At 38.9% G+C, this 27,470-nt stretch overlaps 1 protein-coding gene across 5 annotated transcripts in view; it reads right to left on the bottom strand.

The window, feature by feature from the left end:
- Positions 1-185: 185 nt before the first annotated feature.
- Positions 186-27,470, bottom strand: part of OPTN (optineurin) — a 39,714-nt gene continuing 12,429 nt past the window's right edge. For 2 of the 5 annotated variants that reach the window (XM_032474122.1, XM_032474124.1), the window contains 11 exons: positions 26,898-27,080; positions 24,570-24,643; positions 22,641-22,775; positions 16,292-16,394; positions 15,004-15,119; positions 13,477-13,626; positions 13,018-13,111; positions 11,810-11,968; positions 6,898-7,028; positions 5,748-5,833; positions 186-1,888 (listed from right to left, as the gene is read on the bottom strand). In XM_032474122.1, the coding sequence (XP_032330013.1) occupies positions 1,761-1,888; positions 5,748-5,833; positions 6,898-7,028; positions 11,810-11,968; positions 13,018-13,111; positions 13,477-13,626; positions 15,004-15,119; positions 16,292-16,394; positions 22,641-22,775; positions 24,570-24,643; positions 26,898-27,080 (1,359 nt within the window). In that variant the 3' untranslated portion in view covers positions 186-1,760. The remainder of the gene's footprint in view (positions 1,889-5,747; positions 5,834-6,897; positions 7,029-11,809; positions 11,969-13,017; positions 13,112-13,476; positions 13,627-15,003; positions 15,120-16,291; positions 16,395-22,640; positions 22,776-24,569; positions 24,644-26,897; positions 27,081-27,470) is intronic. The other 3 variants (XM_032474126.1, XM_032474127.1, XM_032474125.1) reach the window with 3 other exon arrangements.

The raw sequence follows: 27,470 nt of genomic DNA, 5'->3' as shown, positions 1-27,470 counted from the left end.
GGTAACATGGAATGAGTCCTTTGAAGACTGAATTAACTGGATAAGACATGTACAGACTTCACAAGTTGTTTACCAAACCATTTGATTCTCCTAAAACAATAGCCTTAATTTAAACTGACCACATGAACCTGCCTTCATCTGTAGTCCTTCTAATTACCAAGTAAACAGTCTGATCACAGGCTTAATAAGCATATTCACACTGTTATTTCACATTGGGATCAGCTTAATACTTTTACCTGAACAAAGAAAAAGGATATTCTCAATAACTTAAATATGGAACCATGTGATTTGCTTTTCAATTTAAGATACTTTAGAAATCTGTCTTCTCCAATATAAAATAGTAAGGAAAAAATTTTAAACTAGAAACTCTAAATAAGAAATTAGAAGTAAAATTTCATACTTATTTTAGAAATGTCTTTAACAAACATTCTCCATGGGGTGAGGTGGTGGAATCTCTGTTTTTGCTGTTGAATTTGTGCAATGTGTTCTCTTGACATAAAGCTGTAATGAACTATTTTGATTCCTGTTTTAAAATATACATATACATACACACATACATACACACACAAGTCAAGTTTGTCTAGGAGATAAGTCTTACAACAAAGCCAAACAGAGGAGATTTAACATTTTTCTGTTAAATGTTTTTTGATATAGATACATAAGGACATTAATAACTTTCACGGCTGGTCCAATATTAGCTAATCTGGTTAAACTGTATGTTTACAAAATATGGCAAATCCCTATCTTTTCTCCTCCTTAGAAAGAACAGTTTCTAATTCAAACAACACTTACTAGTTTCTAGTAAAGGGATTTGCTCATATTCGTGGAATTAACAAGATAGTTCTGAAAAAGTATTAAGCTTATATGAAGCGGAATACAGAAAAACATACATCCTATGAAATTAGCCAGTCACATATGGACAATGTGAAAGAGTCAGAAGCAAAATTTTATTTTGAAACAACTATTTTTGTGATTACGAATATAGAGCCTGATCCAGGAAGAAAATTAATAGATAGCTGTTCTTTTTAGAAGTTAATAGACTATTCAGTATTAATAAACTATTCAGTAGGTAACTGAATAGCAGACAGAAATATGCCTGCAGCACAACGAAAGAAAAAGAGAGCTTTATACTGTCAACAGTTACAGGAAATCCAGTGAACTAAATGTATCTGCTTCGTGTAGGCTCATATGTTTTTCATGTGTCCTGATGATCAAGTAAACGCTCACAGGGCTCATATGAAAAGAGCCACATCATAACTTTGGTGCTGTGGCTGAAATAAAACTGTAAGATATATACATATGCAGACCTGTCTTAAATGGATAAAGAAAAATAACAATATAATTTATTATAAAAAAAAACTTCAAAGACACTTTTCTTGATTAACTCTGTGACTGCATCATTTTCCCTACCTCCTTAGAACGTTCTTAATCAGCTAGGCTTCATCCATCTTATTGCCACTCTTACTGTGTCCATGATGTCACACACTCACTACCTGCATGAACAGTTCAGTGCTCGTGTAAACTGAATTAAAAGAAGAAAAAGAACCTATTGTCAGAAGAGTGCTATGTTAAGGATTCTATTTTGTGAGTTCATGGAAATCCACACACAAAAAATTGTCCTATTTAGAACACAACACTTTTCTTTCTCCTAAAATAATGAGCCAAAATATTTGAGTGAAACAAGTAACACAAAAGTACAACTCTTGGAGGAAAAAAATCTGACATTTACCAACAGTCTGGGGGAGGTGCAACATCAACACTTAAATGATGCAGTCCGTAACATGGATCAGTAGTGTATCTATGTCGGGCAGAACTTCTCCACATTTGGGGCAAGAATGAATTGGAATATTCCGCTGTTGCTCCTGCAGCCAATTTCTATCCTCGGCTTCTGGGAATAAGCATTAAACGAAATGTTACTCCATTCCTTTCATGTTGCAAGCAGTTTGGTTTGAGTTTAGTAACAGATACTAATTTTAACACCAGTTAAACTCTGTAATCAATGCCCATGGGAAGTGAATACAGGGTTGGTTTTTTGTTTGTTTTTGTTCTTTAACTGAAGTAATCTACACAGAAAAAAATCTCCAAAAATAGTACCTGCGTCCATGTCATATTAAGATTTAGGCTCTATTCCAGGTTCTAAGTAAGTGAAAATATATGGTTTCAGTTCTAGGTACAAGATATGTTCTAGTAAAAATTAGAATATTTGAGAGAAAAAAAAGAGAGAGATGAGGATGTTAAGCTAAGGACAAAAAGAGAAAGTCGAGGAGACAATCCCATGGAGGGGGATCCTGAAACAGTAGTACCTTCTCAGCAGCAGAGACAATTACGGTCATTCAGCAGATATGTTTGAGCACCTGGGAGGTGGGAGAGAGGGATACAGACACAGTGCGGACATCAGGCAAGAAAAGTGACAGCAGTGGCATGGGAGAGCAGCGCTGTGGCCATGTCGTGCACAAGGTGGTTTCGTGGAGGGCAGAGAAAGGTGCCTGGCTCAGATTGCTCTGGATGAGACCAGTTCCACTTGAGAGGAGTCTTAAGAATGATTAAGAGTTATCCAGGCAAAGTTAAGTGGGGAGAAAGAATTGAAGTTGGAGTTGGACTGAGGTTCAAGTCTAAATGGAAGAATCCTCAAAAGAAACCTTGATTCTTGGCAGGTCCTAAGTGTGCAAATGATCAGTGCTGGAAATGATTTCTGGTTCCCAGAACATCTCCTTGATCTGACCTTTCTGCACCAATGTGCGCCATTTTGGTTTTTAAGCATGTCTGCCTAGGTCTCTAGACATTTATTCAGCCCCCTCAAAATTTTGTTTCTGGAAGATGATAATGGAGGTTAAGTTTTAACATGGTTATTTGCTATGGTTTATTAATTTGTTTGGTTATTTAACATGGTTTAATTGTGGAGCATATTATTTAAATCGAATAACATGAGACCGTTATGGATAGTTGGTGTCCAGCAAACTTTGGAATTACCCTTAAACAGAAATACTGCTCACAAGGCATGATTTCTGAAGCAGCGAGCTTTCTAACTGTTTTAGATCAGGGGTAAGGGAACTATTCCTGTAAAGGGCCAGCCAGAGAGTAAATATTTTAGCTTTACAGGTCATAAATTTCTGTCACAACTACTCAACTCTGCCACTGTAGCATGAAAGCAGCCAGACAGTATGTCAGCAAGTGGGCATGACTATGTTGTAATAAACCTTTATATCAGATTTGGCCTGTGGGCTGCAGCTTGCCAAACCCTGCCCCAGGTGACAACCAGCCATACATCAGGGGCGAATTCTTCCCTTTAAACTTTATCATGTCTATCTGTGCCTTTCTTTTTGTCCTGGTCTAGGTTTCACAATGCAGACTTGGGCTGTTACATCAGCCAGCTAATGGGTTCCCTCCACCTCCTGGCTCTTAAATAAGCTTAGTCAGTTTTCATTATCAACACATCACACTCATTTCTGCCTTTGCCCTTTTATTCTCATACTGTACTTACCTAAATCCTGGCTTCAAGGTCAAGCTTAAAGTCACTTCTTTTCAAGGCCTTTCTCAACCCCCACCCCCAGCCCTCAGGGGTCATCCTTTTCTTTTATCTCACATGCACATCCTGTCTCTAACTAGACCACAGGCCTTCACGGCCTGACGGTGCCTTATGCCCATTCGCTTCCTTGTGCTTCGCCAAGTGCCCCAGACCACAGGAGACACTTAGATGGCTGCAGATACTTCATCAGCCATGATGAAGTATATCGAGAGGGGCTATTAAGGCAGCTTTGTTATTATTATTTTTAAATTATTATCATTTTTTTCATGGGGGGAGGTAATTAGGCCTATTCTTAGAGGAGGTGTGGGGACTGAACGCGAGGCCTCATGCACGCCAAGCGTGCACTCTGCCACTTGAGCTAAGCCCTCCCCCGCAAGGCAGCTTTGTTAGGAAACAAACAAAATCTTAATCTGTTTGGAATATTGTTTTACATAAGAAAAAAAGTCTATTAGGAATAATTATGAATACTTTCACACTTCGTGGCAATTTTTAGATTATAAATATAAGTTAAGAGTGTGTGACCAGTTCTTTGCTGTTCTGTTTTTTAGTGTAAACAGGTATTTGCCTTACCTAGTTACGAGGAAGGACACTCTTCCCCTATGCAATCTAGGTTTAAGAGATGGTCCTTTTTGAACCAAGACAAGCTTGGAGGCACTTTATATATGAGGGATATGCGTGTTCCTCAGATATTTAAATTCAGGTTACGGAAAAGGCCTGGCAGTGCTCAAGTGGGTAGATACAGCTTTCAGAGGACACGCTTTACCTGATGATGCTGGGAAATGCCTGAGGCCAGTATTTATGTCAGTCCATGTGCTACTTCTGCATAGGCCCCATGAATACTGTGTATTTTTAACCTGAATTACTACCTCTAATATTTACTTTAATCTATTTTATCTTGTAAAAAGAACGTTGGTGAGGGCCCTGGGGTAGATGGGAGGCAAAAGGATACTCAGAGGAATTGCCCCAGGGTTTAACAGCTAACTAGACATACTGATACTGCTTCCTTGCTGCTGATAACACTGGGATAGTTCCATCTCAGTAGTCAGCTGGCTTGTGGAAAGGACTTAGATAAATCCAGCATTAAAAAAATAGCTAACTAGTTTTATGTGAAATTTGGGTGACATCTTAAACCCTGATTCTCTTAGTAGCATTGCTATTCACTTTTTGTCTAGTTCTAGCAGTCCTTGATCCTTTGAATTTTTTTCCCCGTATCTAGACTCAAGGATAATACTTCCCTTTCAGTGATGTAATTTACTGTAAATGACAGAACATCATTACTAGAGTATTAAAACCACGTAATGAACACAGCACCACACCTTGCATGAGTATCATGATCAGTTTCACTCAGGGATGCAGTACATAACTGACAGTCCATTACACGCAGTGCCGTGCAGTGGTGAAGAGTCAGATAACCTCAGGTTCCGAGTCCAGCTCTACCCCCTAACTAGCCTTGAGATCCTGGGTTATTTAACTTGTCTTCTGGAAGATGGTGATAATATATGCCTCGTGGAATTCTATGAGGATCCTATAAAATAATGTGTCTGAAGTGATCTACACAGCACCTGTGCATAGTAAATTCTCAATAAATGGTAACATTACTATGTGTGTAACACTAGGTGGTGGGTGAGGATATAAGCTCCAAGGAAGCTTATTTAATAGAATATTTAAGTACATATTTAGAACACATAAATAATTATAAAACTGCAGATAAGTACAAAAGCAGGAATAAAATAGTTTGGAATTTCAGGAGGGGGAGGTCACATTCTGTTGGAGTCATGGGGATGGTATTTGAAATGGATTTTAAAGATAGGGTAAGAGTTTACTGGAAAGAGACTGTAGGAAGAGAAAGATATGAATGAGGGTAGGGCATCTATGTGAAGGATACCACATGAGCAAGCGTAGGCAAGTATATAAGCTTAGGACAAGTTCAAGGAACAAGGAAGGAGCGATTCCCTTGGCTAACACCTACAGGGGAATAGAGAAGATCAAAAGATCGCCTATGCCACGCCTTGAACTGCCAGTGCGAAGAGTCTGGTTTGGATTCAGTAGGGAATGGATGGAGTCTGGGGTTCAGTGGAAATAAGACTGATAACTGCTCTATTTTTGGTAGCTTGATTTAGAATCCATTGTATAGAATGTAGTGAAATTTTTCTTTAAATGTCTTCTTGAGAGGATAGATATTCCCTGGAACCCTGACAGCCTAGAATCACACATGACTCACCTCTTTGAACGAGGTAAGCCTGCTGCTGGTCAGCATCACTTGCTCTGGCCCCATGACGGTTCTGCATTTCCATCAAGGACTGCCTACTGGGATTAAAAGCAACACTGTATGTGAAACCTTGAAATGTGACAGCATTAAGCAGACATTCAAGAGAAGCATGAGAAAAAAAGGGCTAAAGTACAAAGCCAAGTGTCATAAAAACCAAAACTTAAGAGTAATTTGAACTTTAAATACTACTGGCACTGGGACACGGTGCAGTAAAAGTAGTTAAGTAAAATTTTTAAAATCCAGTAAGTGAACAGAATGTCAATTGACAGGGGAATAGATTAGAAAAAAGTGGCGTATTTCTAAACACAAAACAGAGCAATTAAATACAATGAATTAAATCTGTATGTATACATATATATACACAGTTCAAAATCAGTTATGGAAGGCAAGTTGCAGGATACCTAGAGCAATCACTTTGTAACCTATGCACTTTGTTTTAAAAAAGTTAATATTATCTCTAAAAAAGTAAAAAAAAAATTATGTTACCTTATCTTAAGATAGTATTTACACGTGTATATATGCAAAAACATAGAACAGACAGGGATGCTGCCAGGCAGGGTGTGGAAGAGAAGAGAGGACTATGATGAGGGGTAGAGAAAGGAGCCCACAACTTCATCTCCAACTCCCTTTTTTCTTTTAATAAAAATACACTTGAAGCAAATAAAAGAAATGTTAGTAACTGCCAATTCTGGATGGGTGCAGATTGGTGTGTGTTATTTTATTCTCTGTATTTTTCTATTTCTATTCCTCCGTTTTTCAAATTTTTCTCAAAATGAAAATTTTAAAGGCAAAGTAACTTTAGCAGTATTTTCTTTAAAACATATTACAGAATTATTTAAACTCTTAGGAATATTCTATCCATGGCAATGGTGGGATATGACTTCAGAACACATAATGTTAGGTTTTTACAATTTATGTAAAAGGAAAGAACTCAATCAGGTTCCCACAAGATGCTGCCAAGCCTTGTAAGGCAAACTAAGTGTTAGGAACACCATCAGGTGAAGTGCACTCAGCAATTCTTGCAGCTCAGATTAGGAAACACTGGGGCACCGCTCTCACAGCCTGTGCTGGTAAAAGCTCTAAGCCTTCCCCTCATCTTTACCTGCCTCCGTCTTCAAAAGCATCACTCTCTTTCAGCAAAACTGCCAGCTGCAATGCCAGTTGCTCCTTTTCTTCATGAATCTTCTCTCTCGCTGCCCTTTCAGCATGAAAGTCAGAACAATAAACCTCCATCTGTTAGAGGGAAAAGAGCCAAAAGTTACTACCCAGAGGAATGTGGATTCTCTGCAGCTCACCTGTTGAGGAGGTGAAGTGGCAGTGCTGACCCTGTGATATGCCTTGTCAACAACAGATACGTGTTCCTGCCAGAAACCAGTGTAATGACCATGACTTTCTAACTGCCTTCAAACAGAAGACACAAGTTATGTATGTGTATGCATTTAAACAGTTAGGGCTCAGCAATTACACTGATACAGGCAGCTGAAATACTGTATGTATCATTAATTCAATAAAATTCTCTGATCTCTTTTTAAAAAATAACATTCAGCATTAGCTTCATATAGTAAATGGTTTATATTTACCCTGTCAGGTCTATTTATGAAGGCTGGTCTTAAGCCAACTTTAAAATAACAATAAATAGATGCTATTTGTTGAATTTCAAACATGTGTGGGTTCCTGTGTTGGATGCCTATACTGACCATTTTGTTTCTCTCTATCAAAAATCCTGGGAATGTAGAATTGCTCTGTTCATTTTACATTTATAAGTTTAGTAGCCCTTAATCTTGAGGAAATTAGTTAAGTGCTTAAACCAGCATTTGAACCCAGACTGAAGCCCATACATCATGGACTCTTCCATAAACCGTGCTGGCTTCCTGCAGTGGTAACCAGCCTCCAAGATGGCTCCTGTGACCCTTTCCTCTTGGTAATCATACCCTCATGTGGTCCCCTCCCACAATGAATGGGCCAACCCATGTACCCACTAGGATATTACAGAAGTGATGATGTGCAGTTCCTAAGACCAGATCATAAAAGACTATGGCTTCTGCCTTGTTCGCTCCTGGGTCACTTGCTCTAGGGGAAGCCAGCTGTCATGTCATGAGGCTGTTCAAGCAGCACTAATGGAAAGGCACACATGATCAGGAACTGAGGCCTCCCGCCCACAGCCTTGTGTGTGAGGCGTCTTGGAAATGGATCTTGCAGTCTATATTGCGTGCAGCCTCATGAGAGACTCTGAGCCAGAGTCACCCTGCTAAGCTGCTCCTGGATTCCTGACCCATAGCAACTGTGTGAAAACAAATGCTTGTTTTAGCTGCTACATTTGGAGAATAATTTGTTAGGAATGAATGAATGAATGAATGAATGAATATTATGCCATGATAGCAATTTCTTCACTGTTATAAAATTATAAAGTAAAAATGAACACCTTAATAGTCAATTGGGCATTATTTAAATACTTAAAATTTAGTTTAAAGTTTCAAATTTAATAATTAACCAGTTTTTAACTTTGTATATTTAAAATTAGGGTTTTCTTTTCAAATTTAGTGGTTCTAGGGTACAAACTTCTATCCATTACTTTAAAAAGTAAAATTAATAAAAATTTAAATACTCTAATCACACTTGTAGTTACAAAAAAGGCATGAAGTAAAGAGAGAATTTTAAAGGACTTCCTGCCATTTATGAGTGGACCAACATTTTACGGTATCGTTGATAGATATCATGGGCTTTTTTAAGTCAGACCTAAACTTGAGCTAGAATCTCACTTCTATCACTTGTTAGCTGTGAGCCAGTAAGAACTGGGTCTTTGCTTTGTCCATTCCTATATCCCCTGCAGTGAGAACAGTGTCTGACAGATTACAGGTGCTCAAAAAAGAGGTGCTGAATGAATGGACAAGTGTATCGATCAAGACAAAACAGATGACTCTGTACAGAATGTGGCAAAAAGTACGTGACTACATTATCATGCCCAAACAAAGGAAATGCCTTAAACAGTTCAGGTTGAAATTCATTTCCTGTAGAAATAAAACTAGAGCTGTAAGTCCAGTCACCCACCTCCATATTTCATCGAGCCTGCCACTCTGCAGAGTTCATAATGGGTATGTATACAGGGAATAATAAACTTTGGGCATTGTTGTATTAAAAATAGTCTTTTTATCTTTATGAGATTGTAAACTTTAAAAGATTGATGCAAGGAAGTGGGGAAGTAGGAGCTCTCATCTGCTTTTGGAGAGAGAATAGTTTTGATTATGCGTTGTTGGATGACAACTTGGTGATACTTACTTAAAACAGGCACACTCAATGGCCAGACCATTCCATTTCTGTATCTTACTAGAGATTATACAAGTGCACAAAGACATGCATCCAAGAATGTTTAGTTCAGCACTGTTGACAACAGCAAAAATACTGGTACAACCTACATGTCCATTAATAGAGGACTGGTTAAATCTATCAGCTGGTGCACACATTGGAACACTGTATGACTGTTTAAAAAAAAAGTACATATGGCTATGAGTAATAACGTGGAGAGATAACCAAGATACATCAGGAGTGAAAAAGCAGTACAAAAGATACAGCAAGATCCCAGTTTTAATTAAGCAAACAAACAGAAACAAACAAAAAGATTTCCTCCGCCCTCTTTCTGGTGATTTTAGATCTCAGGCAGGAGGCAGTTTCACTAGTAAATGCTCCTCCAGGGATTCCGCCCACCAGCATCAAGAGTGGGCCAAAATGGTCACAACCAGCCACCTGTGCACAATCTCTTCTAGAGAACAGTGAAAAAAGAAATGTGCCCAGACTTGTTTTTATGAGGCTAGTAAAACCCTGGACTAAAAAGCCAACAAGGTCATGAGCAAAAGGAAAATTCTAGACTAATCTTCCTCAAGAATATAAATGCAAAAATCCTAAGCAAAATATGAGTAAACCAAATGCAACAATGTATATGAGGATAATTCAAGAAATGCAAAGTTTAATATCTTAAAAATCAGTGCAATTTACCAAGTTTAAGGAAAAAGGCATATAATTATCTAATTATGTCATTATATGGAGAAAAAAAATCTCCTAAATAAAATTCAACATCCACTCAAAATAAATATTTTTGGCAAATAAGGGAGAGAAGGGAATTTCCTTAATCTGTTAAGTGATATCCATAAAAAGCCGTTAGCAAACATCACACCTCTGAGACTGGGAGCAAGACCAGGTGGCCTGCTGTCTCCACTGCTGCCCAGCACTGGACTGGGGTCCCAGCCAGTGCAGTAAGGCCAGTGTAGTAAGGCAAGAAAAGGAAAGAAAAACACAGAATGAACCGGAAAGGGAAAAAAAAAATAAAACAGTCACTATTCAAATGGTATGATTATTAATGCACCAAGTCCAAAAGAATATTCAGAAAAATTATTAGAATTAAAATGTGAGTTGAACAAGTTTACTGCATACAAAGTCAATATCTAAAAATCAGTTGTATTTCTATATTCAGCAACCATTAGAAAATGAAGTTTTTAAAAGGATGCTATTCATAATAGTATCATAAAAATAAAAGATATCTAGGAATAATCTAGTAAAAGATGAACAAAATCTTTACTAAGAAGATTGAAAATATTACTGAGAAGAATGAAAGAAGATATGTCATGTCAATGAAAGGGGAGAGTCAATGCTAAACTGGTAAAGACGCCAGTTATCTCTGAACTGATTTATATATATTTAATATAATTCTAATCAAAATCCCAGTAGGTATTTTTTCTGTGTGGAAAATATCAAGCAGATTCTGAAATTTATAAGAAAAGGAAAAAAGGAAGGAAAATCTAAGGCCCTCATGAAGAATATCAATGAGGTAGGAAGACTTTACCAGATATCAAAACTGTGGATTCTCTATAAGACAGTATGGTACCAGAATAAGGATATACAAATAGCCTAACAGAACAGTGTGGAGTGCAGAAATAGACCCATGGGTACACGGACACAGTATGTGACAGAGGGCAGCAGAGTTCTTAAGAAAAGATGGCCTTTTAAATAAATGGTTCCTAACGAATAGGATATTCATATAGAAAAAATATTAATCTTTACCCTTACCTCACTCCATATAGAAAAGCTAATTCCAGATGGTTTGTTGATCTTAATGTAAAAGGCAAACCCATAAAACTTTGAGAAGACCACCTAAGAGAATACGCTCATGGCCCTGAGGTAGGGAAAGTTTTAAAAACAGGACACAGAAAGGACTATTCATAAATTAAAAGACTGATAAATTGGACTACATTAAAATTAAGAATTTCTGTTCATAAAAAGACACCTTCATGAGAGTGGAAAGGCAAATCATAGAGTGACAAAATCTGCAAAAAGAATAACTGGCCAGGGCTTGTAGCTGGAATATATAAAGAACCATAAAATCAAGAAAAAGCCAGCAAACCAGAAGAAAGTTGGGCAAACCTTCACAAAAGGAGATACTTCAAAGGCCAATAAACATTTGGAAAACAATTTCATTAGTCATGAGGGAAATGCAAATTAAATGAGACACCATTATAAACCCACCAGAAATGGTTAATAGTAAAAGTAAAAAGACCGATAATACACATGCGTTAGGACGTAGAGCAGTAGGAACTACCTGCTGATGGGCGTGGAAACTGGTACAACCACTTTGGAAACCTCTTTGGCATCATCTGTTAAAACTGAGTAAACTGTGTACTCTGTGAACAAGCAGTTCCACTCCTCGGTGTGTACCCAACAGAAATGAATGCACAGGGCAACAAGGAAGACGTGCAAAAGACTGTCAGAGCAACAGTAATCACAGTGCCCCAAGCTGGAAGCAATCCAGCTGTCCATCACCTGTAGAATGGATACATTCAGTGAGTAATACACCTACAGGTCTGGGGCACTTTCTACATGTGATATACTTCAGTAAGAAGGTTTAAAAAAAAAAAGCTGATGGAAAAAATATAAATTAAAAAAAATATTTTAAACACTATCACCTTCCTGTTTGAGAACATAATCAGAGTTGGCCTCCCTCACTCATGCCCAGGAATGCCGCCTACCTGAGCCCTGAGAACGGCCATGGTTTCCAGGTCCTTCTCCTGTTTGGCGATGGTCTGCTTCATCTCGTCCATCTGGAGCTGCTTGGAAGCCAGGGCCTTCTCTGCCAGTTCCAGCTTTCCATTTAGTTCCTGCAGCACCACCTTATCCACTTTTTCTGACTGAAAAAGACAAGCTTATGCTAGAAGTGGTTTTGAAATAATTTGACCTATTTTAGTAAAATATTAGGTAAAGGATTATTTTAAATGATTGGCTCTAAATTGGTCTGTTAATCATCAATGATAACTTAATCAGAAACTTGCATTCATTTAACTTATGGCTTGCAAATAGTAATTTCCTAATTTAAAACAATGATTAGAAGAAAAGGAAAACATTAAAATAAGGGAGGTAAATGACAGACCCCGATCGCAGTGAGGTTGTAATTTGCTGACACTTCTCTTCTTCCACTCACGTTACTCTTACTTTATGAAGTCAGTGGAATGTTTAAATTAAAAATTTGCTAGGTCCTAGAGAGGAACAATATTCTACTAAAAATAAATGAAAAACAAGAAGTATATTTCTAAGAATATAAACCCGGAGACCCTTTCTAATTCAAAGCTTCTGTGGCCTTTATCTAGTCCAGCTTTATTGAGGTAAAACTGACAAAACTGTAAAATATTTAAAGTGTACAACATGATGATTTCTGTATGCACTGTGAAAGGATTGCCACCATTGGGTGAATTAACACATCTGTGACCTCACATATCCATCCACGGTGTTTAAATTATCACACCATGCTGGGCATTATTACTAATTTAAGTGACAGCCTAGTAAGTCCAGGGTCTCAAGTTCAGTGACAGCTGGCAAGCCAGCCATGTGACGGCCCCAGGCAGCAGACAAGCCCCTCCAGCGCCAGCCAGCAGCTCACTATGCATTACTCACAGAGGGGTCCATGCTCAGCTCTCCTGCAATCCCACCTGCTGTTAGAAATGCTGAACGCCTACTCCCTGACCGCAGGACATTAGCATCATCTTTGTACACAAAGCACATTATACATATGTGGACCATCAGGAGTTATAAACACTTAGACACAAGAAATCAATTATAAATGGAAAAACAACCCTTGAAATCAGACAGCTGAGGATGAACACAAATACTTTACATATTTATATAAAATGTTCAATAGTTCTGTTCATGACTAGGCTATGAAAGTAATTTTTTTTACAAGTACCTCTCTCCTTTTTAGTTCCTCAATTGTCTTCAGTGCGTTATTATATTCTAGAAGTAGCCTGTTGTGTGTCAACTGTAGAGTTGCTAATTTGACCCTATATAAAAAGAAATTAAAAAGTGGAACCTTGGGGAAAATATCGTAGACACTTAGTCTTGCCTCCCAACCTGCTTCTGAACCCGCAAGTAGCGAAATCTCTCCCACCTTCGTCATCCCACCACCTACTAGCACGTTCTTACTCTCAAAGGAAACAGTTCCCCCATCAAGGTAGATTACACACAGGTTTCATAATTGTTATAAGAAGACCTAAATTTTATCTCCTCAGAAAAGTGTCCTAGTACTCCTTTCAAATAGATAAAAGAGAAAAAAATTTACTTTACTCTCAAATCCTGATTCCAATCTGCATAAAGGAGCTATTCTGTCTTCTTTGAGCAAGCAGCCGTTCAGGCACCGCGTACTCACTTTTCGTCTTCTGTCTTGGCTTGCTCCATTTTGATTTCTGATCGCATGCTTTCCACTTGGAGCTCTAACTTTTTGTTATTATAAACGAGCTCTTGCTTTTCATTCAGCTCTGATGGGGTTGCAGAATTTTTCCTTTCGAGGGCCTGACATCTAAGAAAGATCAAAATTTCATGAGGACAAACAATGCTCCTTCATTTCTCAATGGCTTTCAAACAAACCCCAAGATTATGCTGCAAATACAAAGAACTTGAGGATTCTACTTTTCACAAATTTAACAGTACAAAATTAAATATTTTATCCTCCCTGCTTCTTTACTAGAAGCAAGTATTTCTGAACCCTGATGCCTGTATATAAAAAAATACAGATTTTTTTTGTAAAAGAAATTTACGTATTTCTGAACCCTTATGCCTCACATAAGCAAGTCCGGATCTAAGATCACAAAAGCTACTGCCCACTTGGAGTAACTGTTTTGACTAGTCATGCAAATATATTTTTGTTATTTAGACACAGACCAAGGTAGTAATTGGCTAGAAGTGCTTCCCATATATAGTGATCCATGGCTTTCTTTAATGTCTTTAAAAGTTATGGGCTCTGTTAAGCACCAAAAATAGGACTTCTGACAAAGATTCAAGAGGGGAGAAGGAAGTGCTTTGAGTCCTCCTACATATCAGAGACAGAATTTCAGTATAATAATAGCAAATATGAGCCAACAATAGCCAACTGCAAGGCACTAACACAAAGCATATTAAACATTAGCTCACTTAATACATTACAAAGCTGGAACTATGACACACAGTTTACAAATGATAAAACTGGGAGGCCCAGAGAGGTTAAATAAATAACTTGCACAAGGTAATACCACAGATAAGTGGTAGATCTGTATTTTGACACAGGTGTGTTTATCCACAGTCCTCAGCATCTGCTGCTGTGCTGAACCAGGTCCACAATCCTGTGACTCCCTGGTCAGTGGACCTCCACAGAAACACACACTTGTTTGCTGTGTCTGAAATATATTTGCTGACTCATCCAAAACAACAGCATCGATTTGGCCTTCCTAAATTTGGGGTAACTTCTTACATCAAGAGAAACAAGCAAATGCAAAATTTTCCCAATGTATATATTAGCCTTCATAACTGACTGAAAATGGAAACATTTTTTCCTGGATAAATCCCACTCAAGTTCGTGTTCTTTGTAGCTTTCTTTTATGTTCGTTCCCATCAGTGTTGTCAGCTCAGGTAAATCACAGGAAGCCTGGCTCACTGCTTTTTACAGCTCCTCCTATATGCTTAGCAAGTGCCCCCAAAACAGCAAAATCAGAGTCCCCTGGGCCCACTCCCCTATATTACCACAAGAAATTCATGTTTATATATTAACCTGAACATTAATGTTTTCTGAATTCATAGTTTAAGTAGGTCTCTTTTTCTTAATTTACTAACACAGTAAAAAAAACTATGTTTTTGTATAGTAACATATTTTGTAAAAATGTAAACTTTTCAAAGGAGGATAAAATTTATCACTCTTTCTTACTTTTCTTGAAGTCTCTTCTTCATCAGCTCAGCTTCACTGAGTTTCGTGTGAGCTTCCTGAAGCTCTTTAAATAGGGTTGTCACCTGAAGGCTCAGCGTTTCCACCTCACTTCCAACCTGTCATCCAGGAAATCCCAAACATGCATTTATCAGAGGTTGAATGAACCTCTTTGTGAGAACAGTGTGAACCACTGGTGTGCAATTAAGACTGATGGGTGAATTGATTAAACTTTTGAGAACTAATGCCCCAAATATCTTGTATGAAAAGAAATGCTTTGGATACAACTGTTTCCTTATAGAGCATTAACTGATCAATCTGGATGCACTTGTGATAATGACTTTATCATAATCAAAATGAATTCAGGCCTGATCATGGTTCCGGGGATCACAGATCACAGTGATGTCAAAGCACAATCTAATTTACCCAGCCAGCAGCTCACGCCATGTTCCCTGGCTGATTTAAGTTACCAGTTTACTCAGCGACTGTTTCTGTACTGGCTTTTCCCTGGCGGCTCTAGAGTTTCTGCCAGTGAGTTCTGTGGAGCCATGGAAATCCCAGTATGTCTTTATTACCTCTGATTAGTTTTAATCAACAGGGACTGTTACTCATAGGTGGCCTCTTCAGCTCAGTTTTTTAAATGTTCTCCATTCTCTTGAAAGTAGGGGGTCAACGCAGAGCATGGCACACTGTAGGCATCTGATATATATTTGTTGAATAAATAAATCAGCTAAAGCGAGCATTTTATGTAAATGCCTTATGTGTTGGCTACAGTGGGTCTTACAACTTCCTGCCCTCTTCAGCTTTCTCCAAGAGTTAAGGCTGGGTTTGCAGGCTGCCAGGCACTTCTCTGAGTTGTCTCAGAACAGACATGTATATAAACATGACCCTTTTTCACTCAAGCTATTTTATTCAGATCAGTAGTGGAACAGAACCAAGAGCTTTCAATTCCACCTTAAGTGGAATTGGGTCACATCCTCAAATGATAAAAGGGACAAAATTCCTTTCTCAATTAGTGAGTCTGTTCATTTAGGAATTTGGGAAAGAAAAATCAGTCAAGAAGAGATAGAGGAGTTATTTCCTAGAATCACTAGGAATACACTCACTACAATTTACAATGAATGAAATTCAGATTAAGCCAAGGAAATGTAAGAGAAACAGAAAATATTCAACATTGAAATTATTTCTGTATTTCTAAAGCCAGTAACACATCACAAGACTTGGCTCCAGCTCCTGTACTTGGCTCTGCCCCTCAGGGTTGTGAAAACAGTCTTAGACTCTTAGTACCCACACTTTCTGTGCCTTTCTCCTCTTCTTTCTCTTGTTCTGCGCGCCCCTCTGTCTGGGTCTCAATCTCAGAACGATCCTTAACTTTCTTTTCAAAGTCTGAAATTCTGAAAAATTACAGAATATAGAAGAGTTACTCTCTCTTTGGTTTCCAGAATAACAATTGCAGACGCACTTAAAAAAAAAGTTCAAAATCTGGATAAAGGATCAACATTTTCAAAAATTTCTCCCATTCACTGTATTAGCTTTGGTTTTGCTTTCAACCTGAAGTTGGCTAGAACTGATTAAGGGATGAATGCAGACAGAGGTATAAGAGCGATAATTTATCTTGAACACTGCACGTGTGCTACGTGAGAGTGGGTGTCCCCTTTAAAAGGGTCCAGCAGAAAGGGGAAAACTTGTTTTTCTGGACCCATCTATGTTCACAAGTTCCTGAAAACAAACAAATATGGCAACATTCTTAACACTGAATCACATATGAAAGCTAACCCAATACAAATGAAACAAAAAGAGGTTTGTGATTTAAGATGGTCGATTAAATTAAATATATGCATGTAATCTTTCTCCCACCCCGAACACCACTAAAATGACTTTAAAAAGCTATATACTGACAAGAACAGAGAGAAGGGGAGAGGGAATAATAGCAAGATTTGGGAAGCACAGGTGTGAGTGGGAACTGACTTGGCAGCCCTCCAAGGCCGGATCTGAGCCAACAGTCGGGAGAGCCAGGATGGAACCCAGTTCACACTGTGGGACCCCAAAGGCTCAGGAATCAGTGGCACCAGGCACCTCTGGACGTAGGGATAAAGTTGGGACCTGTTTAAGAAGGACTAGAAGATCATAAACTAAAGGATCCCTGAACTCAGAGACACTGATCAGAGTTGAGGACTTGTGTTCCCTACTGAAAAGAGGGGACCTCACACACAGGGTACTGAGACCCTCAGCCTTCTTTTCCTACTCATCTCAAGGCTGGCATCTAGAACAGTACCCTTCAGACAGGAGACAGGAGGAGTCTCCTCTGGGGAATCTGATCAGAATAAGGAAAGGATTTAAAGTTTTTTGACATGCGGCTTCCCCAGGGAAAGCTCCCGGTCAGATCTCCCTACACGTGCACACAGCGCTTCAGTCAGCATGTAGCCCATGTAGCCCCCAGCACCCCAACTATTAACTCTGGTCAAACAGGCAAGATTACCAGACATTTCAGGAAAACCTTAAAATGAAGATAAAAGTAAACCAGAAAAAAAAAAAAACTTACTGAAATCAGAATATGCCAAGGGAAATAAACTTCAAAAAACTATCAATATCCTTGGAGACAGAAACATATTACTACCATAATAAAATGGAACAGGAGCGTTCAAAGGAACTGCCACCCCCGCCAAAAAAGAAAATGAAAGTTGAGCAAATGTACCAGAAAGCAGAAAAAGAGAGAAAGAGAAAGAGTGAAAATGTGAGAGAGACAGCGACAGAGAAGAGGAATGACTACTGAGTTAAGAAAATCTGAGGACTGGCCCAGGAGGTCCAATTCAAAATAACAGTAGTGCTAGAATGAGGGAACAGAGAAAACTGAGGGTAAGAGACTATCCCTCAATTAATTCAAGATCATTTTTCAGGAGCTGAAGGACATGAGTTTGCAGAATGAAAGAAGCCGAGAGTGTCTAGATCACGTGAAGGAAAACAGGCTCACACCAAAGCACATGTGAAATTTCAGAAAACCTGGGATGGAGCAAAGAATCTTCTGGGAAAAGGAAAAACAAAAGTTTTATCCCAAAAGATTAAGAATCAGAATGGCAATGAATTTCTCAGCATTAACACTAGAAGTCAGAATCCAATGAAGTAATGCTTTTAAAATCTGGAGGGAAAATTATATCCAATGTAGAATTCTAAATCTAGCCAAACTATCTGTTAAGTATAAAGGTAGAAAGAGAGATTTTTGGATATGCAGATCTCAGAAAATATCCTCTCTGTATAATCTTTATTAGTAAGTTAGTAGAGATATTTAGAGAGTAAGAAAGGCATTGGATTCAGGAAATAGGCAATCAACAGAGTAGAGCTGAAGGAATTCTGCAGGACAGTGACAAGGGGAGATTCCAAGATGACTGCAATACAGCAAGACCTAGACAGCAATGATGCTGGACTCCAGAAGAAAAGGCTTCAAGAAGAGAACACTACTAGACTAACATGTTTGCATGTAATTGAGAGATTTCCTCACTGGGGAAGAGTATGGGGAAACTAAGTAAATTTTTAAATGGTGATTTTGCATAGAGGTTAAAGAAAACATTGTGTAAAAAAGGAAAAGTGGTCAAGGCATAAAGCATAGCTCAACAGAGAACTGGGTACATGTGTGTGCATGTGTGCATAATAATAAATGCTGAGTAGTGATCTAACTAAATTTCAGTATTATCAAATTTGGAGTTGGGGGTGGGGTGAAAGAAGGGTCCAGAAGTGTGTGGGGTGACAATGGTGGCAGTGACAGACAGTTAAATCTTTATAATGGGGGGGGGTGGTGGTCAATAGATTATGTCTAAAATAGGGAAAAAAATTAAGTAGCAATTTAATCTTGATATATGGAAGTAAATATCAAAAGAACCAGCTAAATATGTTGAAAGTGGTGAGAAGCAGGAAGAAGCTGGCGGCGGATGGGGCTGCTGGTTCTTTCCGTAAAAAGCTTGTGGAACAACTGCTTCTTTACATGAATGCAAAACTGATTTTTAAAAAAGAACTTGATAATAATAAAACATAAAACAAACAGCATTGGTACCTGTTGCCAATTGCCAAACCTAACTGGTGCACAGGCACTGTTTCTGGCTAGGCAAATAAACGGGTTAAGAGCTGGCTGGTGCAAGGTTGAAGGATCACACCACTCACATATGACACAGGCTTCTGACCTACATTTGAATTTCAACTTAATTTTCTAGGGCAAATTTTCATCTTGAACTGACTTTTCCCCTGCTACTTCTTGATTTTCCTGGGTCACACTTCTTATATAATTTCTCTCTCCTTCCTGGCTATCAGTTTACGTTTGTTCAGAAGACACAATTTATATGAAACAAGGAAAGAAAGAGAAGTCTACTGTCCCCTTTCCCCACAAACCACCTAAAATTTTTCAGTCAGTTTTAGACTGTCTATACCTCTGTTTCTTATGACTAATGAAAATGGTTGAAGACTGACTTATTATTTGAGAAAAAGGCATGCTAGGTCTTGGAATGTGTTTTCACCATATCTCACATAGTAAATCAAGCCAGGCTGTCCAGGCATCGGTGATTTTATTTCCTGGTTTCAGCCCAACCTTAGTCAGGAGGTTGTCCCTAATACTCACATAGAGAACATTCATTGTGGCAACAGATCACTGACTTGCCAGGTGTTAAATACTGCAAGAAGGCTGGCTCACAAAGTGGAAATTTAATGCTATTGAGAAAGGGACCCTTTACAGGAAGCTCAAAGTTAGAGAGTGAAACACTCATCTCAAAGGTAGGCCTGACTTCCTAGCTGCAATCTGAAAAGCTACACATCCAGATAGAGAGATGTATCATTTTGAAAGCAGAAATTATATACTAGATCATATGAAAGATTAGGATATGTCATCAGCAAACTCATGACTTTACATTTTTATTATCAAAGGTAATCACTGAGGAAGGATGAATTACTGCCTAAACTTGACTTAGGATGGTGTGCAGAACTCAGGAGGGTCAGTGTGCCAATGAAACAGAAACACACTGATTACTCATTACTATTAAAGGTCTTTTTCAAAGCATAACATCCTCCCTTTAGAAATCAGCTGTAATAATTAACGTGTAAAAGGAATGCTTTTATTTATCTATTCATCTGAGCATTATTACTTGTTTTAGGATTTGTCAGAAAGGCAGGGCAGATCTTTTACTCTATTAGAATACATGATACTGGTCTCCTCTCTGAATCTTTCTAAGGGACAGCGGGGTAAATTTTATGTGGGATAAAAACAGAATTTATAGCCATTATACCTTTTTCACCTTTGAAAAGAGGTGACTATCAAATAAGTCACTGAACAAATCCCAGTGTCTTCCAGCTTAACCTCGCCCTGAATAAGTAACTTATATTTCATATTTTAAAAACAGATCTAGGCGAAGGGTATAGTTCAAGTGGTAGAGCACATGCCTAGTGCACAAGAGGTCCTGGGTTCAATCCCCAGTACCTCCTCCAAGCAGAAATCAGTGAATAAACCTAACTACCTACCCCTCATTAAAAAAACCAACAATACAAGAACAGATCTTATAGTTAAAATTTTCAACTGCTTCAGTTACAAAGTGCTTCTTATAACACTATAATTTTAAAATTAATGAGCCATTTATAATGTCTGAGAGAATTCTCAGGCATAAGATATTTATATATTATATACACATATTTATGATTAAATGCTGCATATTTATTATTTAATATTATTTGTTTATATAATTTCATTTATTTGTTATTTAATGTTGCATAGTTGTGATTAAATGTTGCAGTCACTGGAACCTTAAAACTCCTGCATAACCTCCCCCATGTTTTATATGGTTAGCACTTAGCACTACTAAAGAGTTCACTCACATGTAGAAATTCGTTGACTTCACAGCTCTACAAGGAAGATAAACTTTACCCCGAAGTGTTTGTGTGTATACTACATTTCTGTGAGGCCAGTTTCCCCAAAACATGTATGCTGAAAACTAAAACACATCACTGAAAGAAATTAAAGATGACCTAAGTAAATGGGAAGACATCCACGTTCATGGATCAGAAGACTTACTATTATTAAGATGGCAATGCTCCCCAAATCAGAATCCCCAGATTCAGCACAATTCCTAACAAATTCCCCACTGATTTTTTTCCAAAAATTAACAAACTTATCCTAAGATTGATATAGAAAAACAAGGGACCCAGAATAGCCAAAACAATCTTTTAAAAGAACACAATTGGAGGACTCAGGTTTCCCAATGCCAAAATTTACTATAAAACTAAATTAATCAAGACAGTGCAGCATTGGCATAAGGAGAGACATATAAATCAACTGAACAACACTGAGCATTTAGGAATTAATCTTTACATTTATGGTCAACTGAGTTACACCATGCGTGCCAAGACAATTCAGTGAGGGAAAGAATTATCTTTTCAACAAATCATGTTGGGACAACTAGATATCTACATACAAAAGAATGAAGATGGACCCTTACCTCACAACGTGAACAAAAATGAACTCAAAATGGATCACAGAGTTAAATAAATGTAAGAGCTAAAACTATAAAACTCTTAGGAGAAAACACAGGGGTGAATCTTTGTGACCATGAGTTAGGCAATGGTTTCTTAGATACGACACCAGAAGCACAAGTGACAAAAAAACAAACAGATAAACTGGACTAGATCAAAATAAAAAAATTTTGTGCTGCAAATGATACCAACAAGGAAGTGAAAAGATAATCCACACAATGGGAGAAAATATTTGCAAATCATATACCTCATGAAGGACCTGTCTCCAGACTATTAATGAGCTCTTATAATTCACAGTAAGTAAAAGACAATCCAGTTTTTTTTTTAATGGGCAAAGAAGAAGATATACAAATGGCCAATATGAAAAGGTGCTCAACATTATTAGTCATTGAGGAGATAAAGTTGAAATCACAGTGAGATGCCACTTCACATCCACCAGGATGGCCAGAATCAAAAAGGTAAGACAAGTGTTGGTAAGGATGTGGAGAAAGCGGAACCCTCATACACTGCTGCCTGGAATGTAAACTGGTGCAGCCACTGTGGAAAACAGTTGGTAATCACTCAAAGTATTAAACAGAGTTACCATGTGACCTAGCAGTTCACCTCCTAGGTATACACCCAGCAAATCTGAAGAACATTTCCACACAAAAAATTGTGCATGAATGTTCAGGGCAGACATTATTCATAATAGGCAAAAAGTGGAACCAACCCAACTTCATCAAATGATGAACAGATCAACTAAGTGTTGTCTGGGCACACAATGGAGTATTATTTGGCAACAGAAAGGAATGAAGAGCTGATACGTGCTACACCATGGATGAACTTTGAAAGCATGATGGTAAATAAAATGAGCCAGTCACAAAAGTCCACATACTGTATGAGTCCATTTATATGAAGTGTGCAGAAAAGATAAGTCTATGAGACAGAAAGTAGATTGCTAGGAAGAATGGGGAACGAGTGGTAATGGATATGGATTTCTTATTTGGGGGAAAAACATTCTAAAATTATAATGTGGTAAAGGCTACATAACTCTGAATATTTCTTAAAAAATTGGAATGTACACTTCAAATGGATGAATTGTATGGTATCTTAATACATCTCAATATCTCGATAAAACTGTTTAAATACTTATTTCATACCTTTCTTTGGCTTCCTTGAGTGCAATTTCAAGTCTCTCCACCTTCTGGTTTCCTTCCCTTAGACCAAGCAGGAGCTGGCTCACAGTTAATTCCTCAAATTCCAAATAATTCCTGGTGCCTTCTGCAGATCTGCTCCTACATCAAGACAGATGAAGGTTAAAAGGTTTCCATGAGAAAACAAAAATGTCAGAGTCTAAGAATATAATGAACCAATTTCAAGGAACTGCTTTCCTGAACAGTCTCCAGTTAATTCTCATTTACAGACTGAGCACAGATGGCCCGGTGATGTCCAGTGCCACACTCTTTCTTGCTTTCCAAGGAAGGAGTGGGGACTGACAGGTAGGCTCGCCTTACACTGCAAGTGCTCACTTCTTCCAAATGGTCACTGTGTCCACAGCACCAGACCACAGGACCCACGGACACAGTGGAGCAGAGGGTAGCCCTGGTTTTTGGTGCTCAGCTTTCCTAGAGGACTCGCCCCAAGAGGACCACAGTCACACAAAGGGCACACGCACTTGTGCTGCCTGTGGTGACGTTCACACCACCGGCCTTTCTCTAACTCGACAGAAGCCACCACGTTCTCAGGTAAGGAGAAGAAAATCATCTTTGGTTTTGGTTTCAAATAATGAGAGCAGAGAAATGTAGGCATTGTTGGTACATCAAGTATTTTTCTTGATTTCAAAATCAGATTAAATCAAGAGGTGGTTCAATGACAAAGAAAACCATGACCACCACTGCAGTCACTCAACATTCTGGGCGACTATGCTGATGCTAATGGCAGCCACTCTTTCAGTAATCTACTCAGATTCACACATCTAACAGAGAGCCAGGATTAAATCAATATCTGACTCCTTAAACTACTTTCCAACAGGGCAAAGAAGCTGTTATTAAAAAACAGCTGTGTGGTTTAAAAGAGGAAGTGGTCTTTACATGGCTATAAATGAAGAGGAAGTGGCTTGGAAATTTCAAATAGGGCTTTCTTCCTTCCCACCACTTCCAGGAAAATGTTTTGATATATTACAAAAAGCAATGGTGGGGGGGGGTGCTGAGGAATTTCTAACTGAAAAAGGAAATAACTTTCATTTCTGCCAACTGCCCTGATGGATGAAAGAACATTATCTAATCTTTATTTTCTCCCTTATACAAGGGCTTGGGAGCATAATTGAAAAAAAAAACTCATTTTTATGTTTTATAAGTACATTCATCAAGTTATAGAAAAAAAAATTAAAAGCCTATGAGGGAAGAGATCCTTAGGGAAGTTTTCAGATAAATATCTCTTATAAGTAGATTTATACAGTAGTAACCTGCTCACAGAGGACGAGCATTCTGGGTCAGAGTTATTTGCAAGAGTCTCAGGTGCCCAGTTCCCCTGCCTTCTCCAGGTACCCCCACCATGTAAGATGTCTGCTTCCAAATATCTACTTGGGACAAGTCTACTTGAGTGCCCAGCTCAGGTATCTGGACACTTGCAAAAAATAGCCACTGACACCCAGAGCAACAACGGTCATTGTTACGGATTATCCAGTATTAGTCACCTTGGCTTGTACTTGGAAATGAACAGGGAAGAGAAAATGGAAATCTAACCCTATCAGCTGGGCAGCCTGGTCAGACTGCACTGGTAAACAAATAGGAAACATGGGTCTTTTAATTGAGGACAAGTTTGTTTCCACTTCCCATCTGATGGAGATGAACACCTCTAAATAGCGTGGTGAGGGGTTAGCCTACAAAGGCACCAAACATTGTCTTCATTCTCCACCAGTTTTGGCTACAACATTAAATAGCATTCAAGCCGAACATTCTTGAAAGGTCCTGGTATAAGCTAGTAAGTGGCTTTTTCAGCCCACCACGTTTGGCCTCCCAGTGGCGAGCTGGGAGAGTGACAAGACTGCCCAGCGTGTCTTCTGACGGCTCTAGTGCTTCTTCACATACGTGTCAGTGGAGTCAGTTCTTGTGGGCCTAGGAGTTGTCTTGATTTCTTTTGTTGCCACATCTGCTTCTCCCTCCTATAAAAGGAGACATGAAAGGGATTTAACATAGTATGTCTGCAAGATAAATTCTTTATCAAAAAGGAGAAAGATCAAGAATTTTGATGACTCACAACCCAAGAAACCTATCAAACATTGAAACGTGAGATGTTTAAATTTGGTCACTCAAACAGAATGGAAATTTCCCCTTCCCTCAACCTGCCCGCCCATCAGGATTATAAATATCCAGGCGAGACGAGAGGTTGGTCTCTCCTTCAGCACAGTCACCCTGACCCATACACAGGAAAGCTTATCTCCTTCTCTCTCTCCTTGGCAGTTCCCTTCTCCAAGTTAAGGTCACACAGAGCTAGTGACAATTCCACACACCTTGCTCATACAGTCCTTTAAACTGCGAAGTGCTAGACTTGCTGAAGCAACACTGAAAAAAAGGGCTGTTTTCTGTGGGCAAGGCTCATAAAGCACAAAGGTGGCTCCTATCAGAAATTCGTAAGCATCTTGGGCCACTTAGGGAACAGTAAGACTCAAACCACTTAAATGATCTGAAAGAAATTTTATATTCCAGTGGGCTAGTGAAAAGATCTTCCAAAAATACACAAAGATGTTTCTAGATAATTTTGTGTGTGCACACTGTTCCTAAATCTTGGGGAGTGTTTTCCTATTCACAGAAGCAGGGCAAGAAAAACAAGTTGAGTCTAAAAATAACTATCGCTCATCACTGAGGGAGAATGTTATGCTAACCACACACCCTAAAGAAGCCTCATTAGGAACTTCTGATAAGCTCCTTGGGCTTCCTGAATTTTATCAGTTATTTGCAGAAGATTAAAGCTCTCTGATCAATGTTGTGTTTTCATAATCTTTGGTCATTTGCAGAAGGAGTACTCTGACATGGTGTACTTTCCGGTTAGCATTTTACTTCTCTTGACTTCAGTCACTATTAACTTAAAATTTACAAATTGATGAGGGGCACGGGTGGTAAGGTCATTAAGAGCCATTTGCTAAATCTGTTAATCTTTAGCGCAGCGAATGAAGGAGGAAGTAAAGAAAGGCACACACTAATATTTCAGACACACCCTGTAGTTCAGCTTTGTGCATGGTGCTCCTCACCCCACCCCAGCCCCACTTATCTCCACGGCCAGGTTTTCTCTTTCAAAGACACAATCTCTCTTCCTGTAGCAGACGTGTACTCTGACAAAGCTGGAATGACTGTGTGTACTGGGGGGGATTTTATCCTCCTGTGCTCGTCTCCCTCACTCTGTATTCAATTTTTTTTTAGTAGCAGAGAAGGAGAGCTCTCTCTGGGCTTCATCTGCCTGCTCTGCTCTTTAGCCGGACCGCCCAGACACCAGCCACCTGCCCGATAGCTGCTTCACATCAGGAACGGGCGGGCACGTGCCACCTCGCCCAGCTCACTTCATTTGGGGCCGCGCGTAAATGCCAATTTAATAACACCAGCTTCTGACTCTGTTCTCGGAGGTTGCCCGGCAGCTGCTCTCAGAGGGGAAGGAGAAGCCAGGGCATTCCTTTGGGCTACAACCAGCTCTGATCTTTTTCTCCACTTCTTACTTTTTAATACACCAAGGTTCCTCCTAAGACTTTATTTGAAAAGAGGATTCTATTATGAATGTGTTTTAAAGCCACTTGATTTTACTATATCTGATCACAATTCTGCTTACCTAAGTGAAATGCTAAACACAGCTTTAAGACCTAGGCTGAAAAAGTTTATGCCTTTTTTCTTTTCTTTTCTTTTCTTTTTTTTTTAGGTCAGTCACATAAATTTGTCAGGACAAATTAGGGGGAAAAAGGATTATCTCTTTGGTCATAAAAGGTAATCAGTATTTTCCATTTCAGCTCTGATAACCATAAGCAGTCTGTTTTATACATCTATGTTGGCTGTGCTGAAATGTCCCCACTATTTGGCTTCCTTGTGTCAAAAGGAAATAGCGATATCCTGAATTGTCCAGGTGAGGTTTGTAACTTGCTTAAAACAAAACCAAAACCACCAGGGGGAGGGGATGGGAAGGGACAGACTGGGAGTTCGAGATTTATGGATACTGACAGGGAGGTATAGAATAGATAGACAAGTTTATACTGTACAGCACAGGGAAAACAGAGTCAAGATCTTCTAATAGCTCACGGTGAAAAAGAATATGCAAACGAGTATATGTATATTCACGTGTGACTGAAAACATGTGCCGGGCACCAGAGATTGACACAACACGGTAAACTGAGTATAATGCAATTAAAAGGAAAAAAGCAAAACCACCACACTCACAGCCATTCCGATTTCAACAAAGGAGTCTTCAGAAGGGCCGCCTGAGCTCAGCTTGAGCTGTAATTCAGACACGATGCCCAGCAGATCTGCCTTTTCAGCCTGAAGGCGTGTCACCTGGGCCTTCAGCTGTTCTGCTTCCTGTTCTGCTTCTGCTCTGGGGACCCTGGGGTCCCCAGAGAGGTCCTGGAAAGGATGAGGAGCAAAGTAATTAATGAGTCAAACTAAGGACTCAGCCATCAAGCTCGAGTGTCCCCACACCCACTGGCAAGAAAGCTATGCTTTACAGTAGGGAATTCTAGCTTTTCCTTGGCAATCGATTTTGACATACCATTTAAACTGGAAAATATTACATTATTTTATTGTATGCAAATAACAGAAAATTAAAATAACCTCATGACAAGAAAGGCTTCCTCATCATGTTGAAATAATCTGATAAGAAAATAACCAAACAGACTTTGGCAATAGTCCACTTGTAAGCTGTAGTCAAAAATTCCAGAAAAGAAGGACAAACAGCTGCCACAACTCAACCTCTTGCCTTTTCCTTCTCCCTACAAATGCATACTCACTCCTAGC

This window comes from Camelus ferus, chromosome 35, assembly GCF_009834535.1.
Source record: "Camelus ferus isolate YT-003-E chromosome 35, BCGSAC_Cfer_1.0, whole genome shotgun sequence".
NCBI lineage: Eukaryota > Metazoa > Chordata > Mammalia > Artiodactyla > Camelidae > Camelus > Camelus ferus.
Note: the sequence above shows the minus strand (reverse complement) of the source record. Positions and strands in the feature narration are given on the sequence as shown.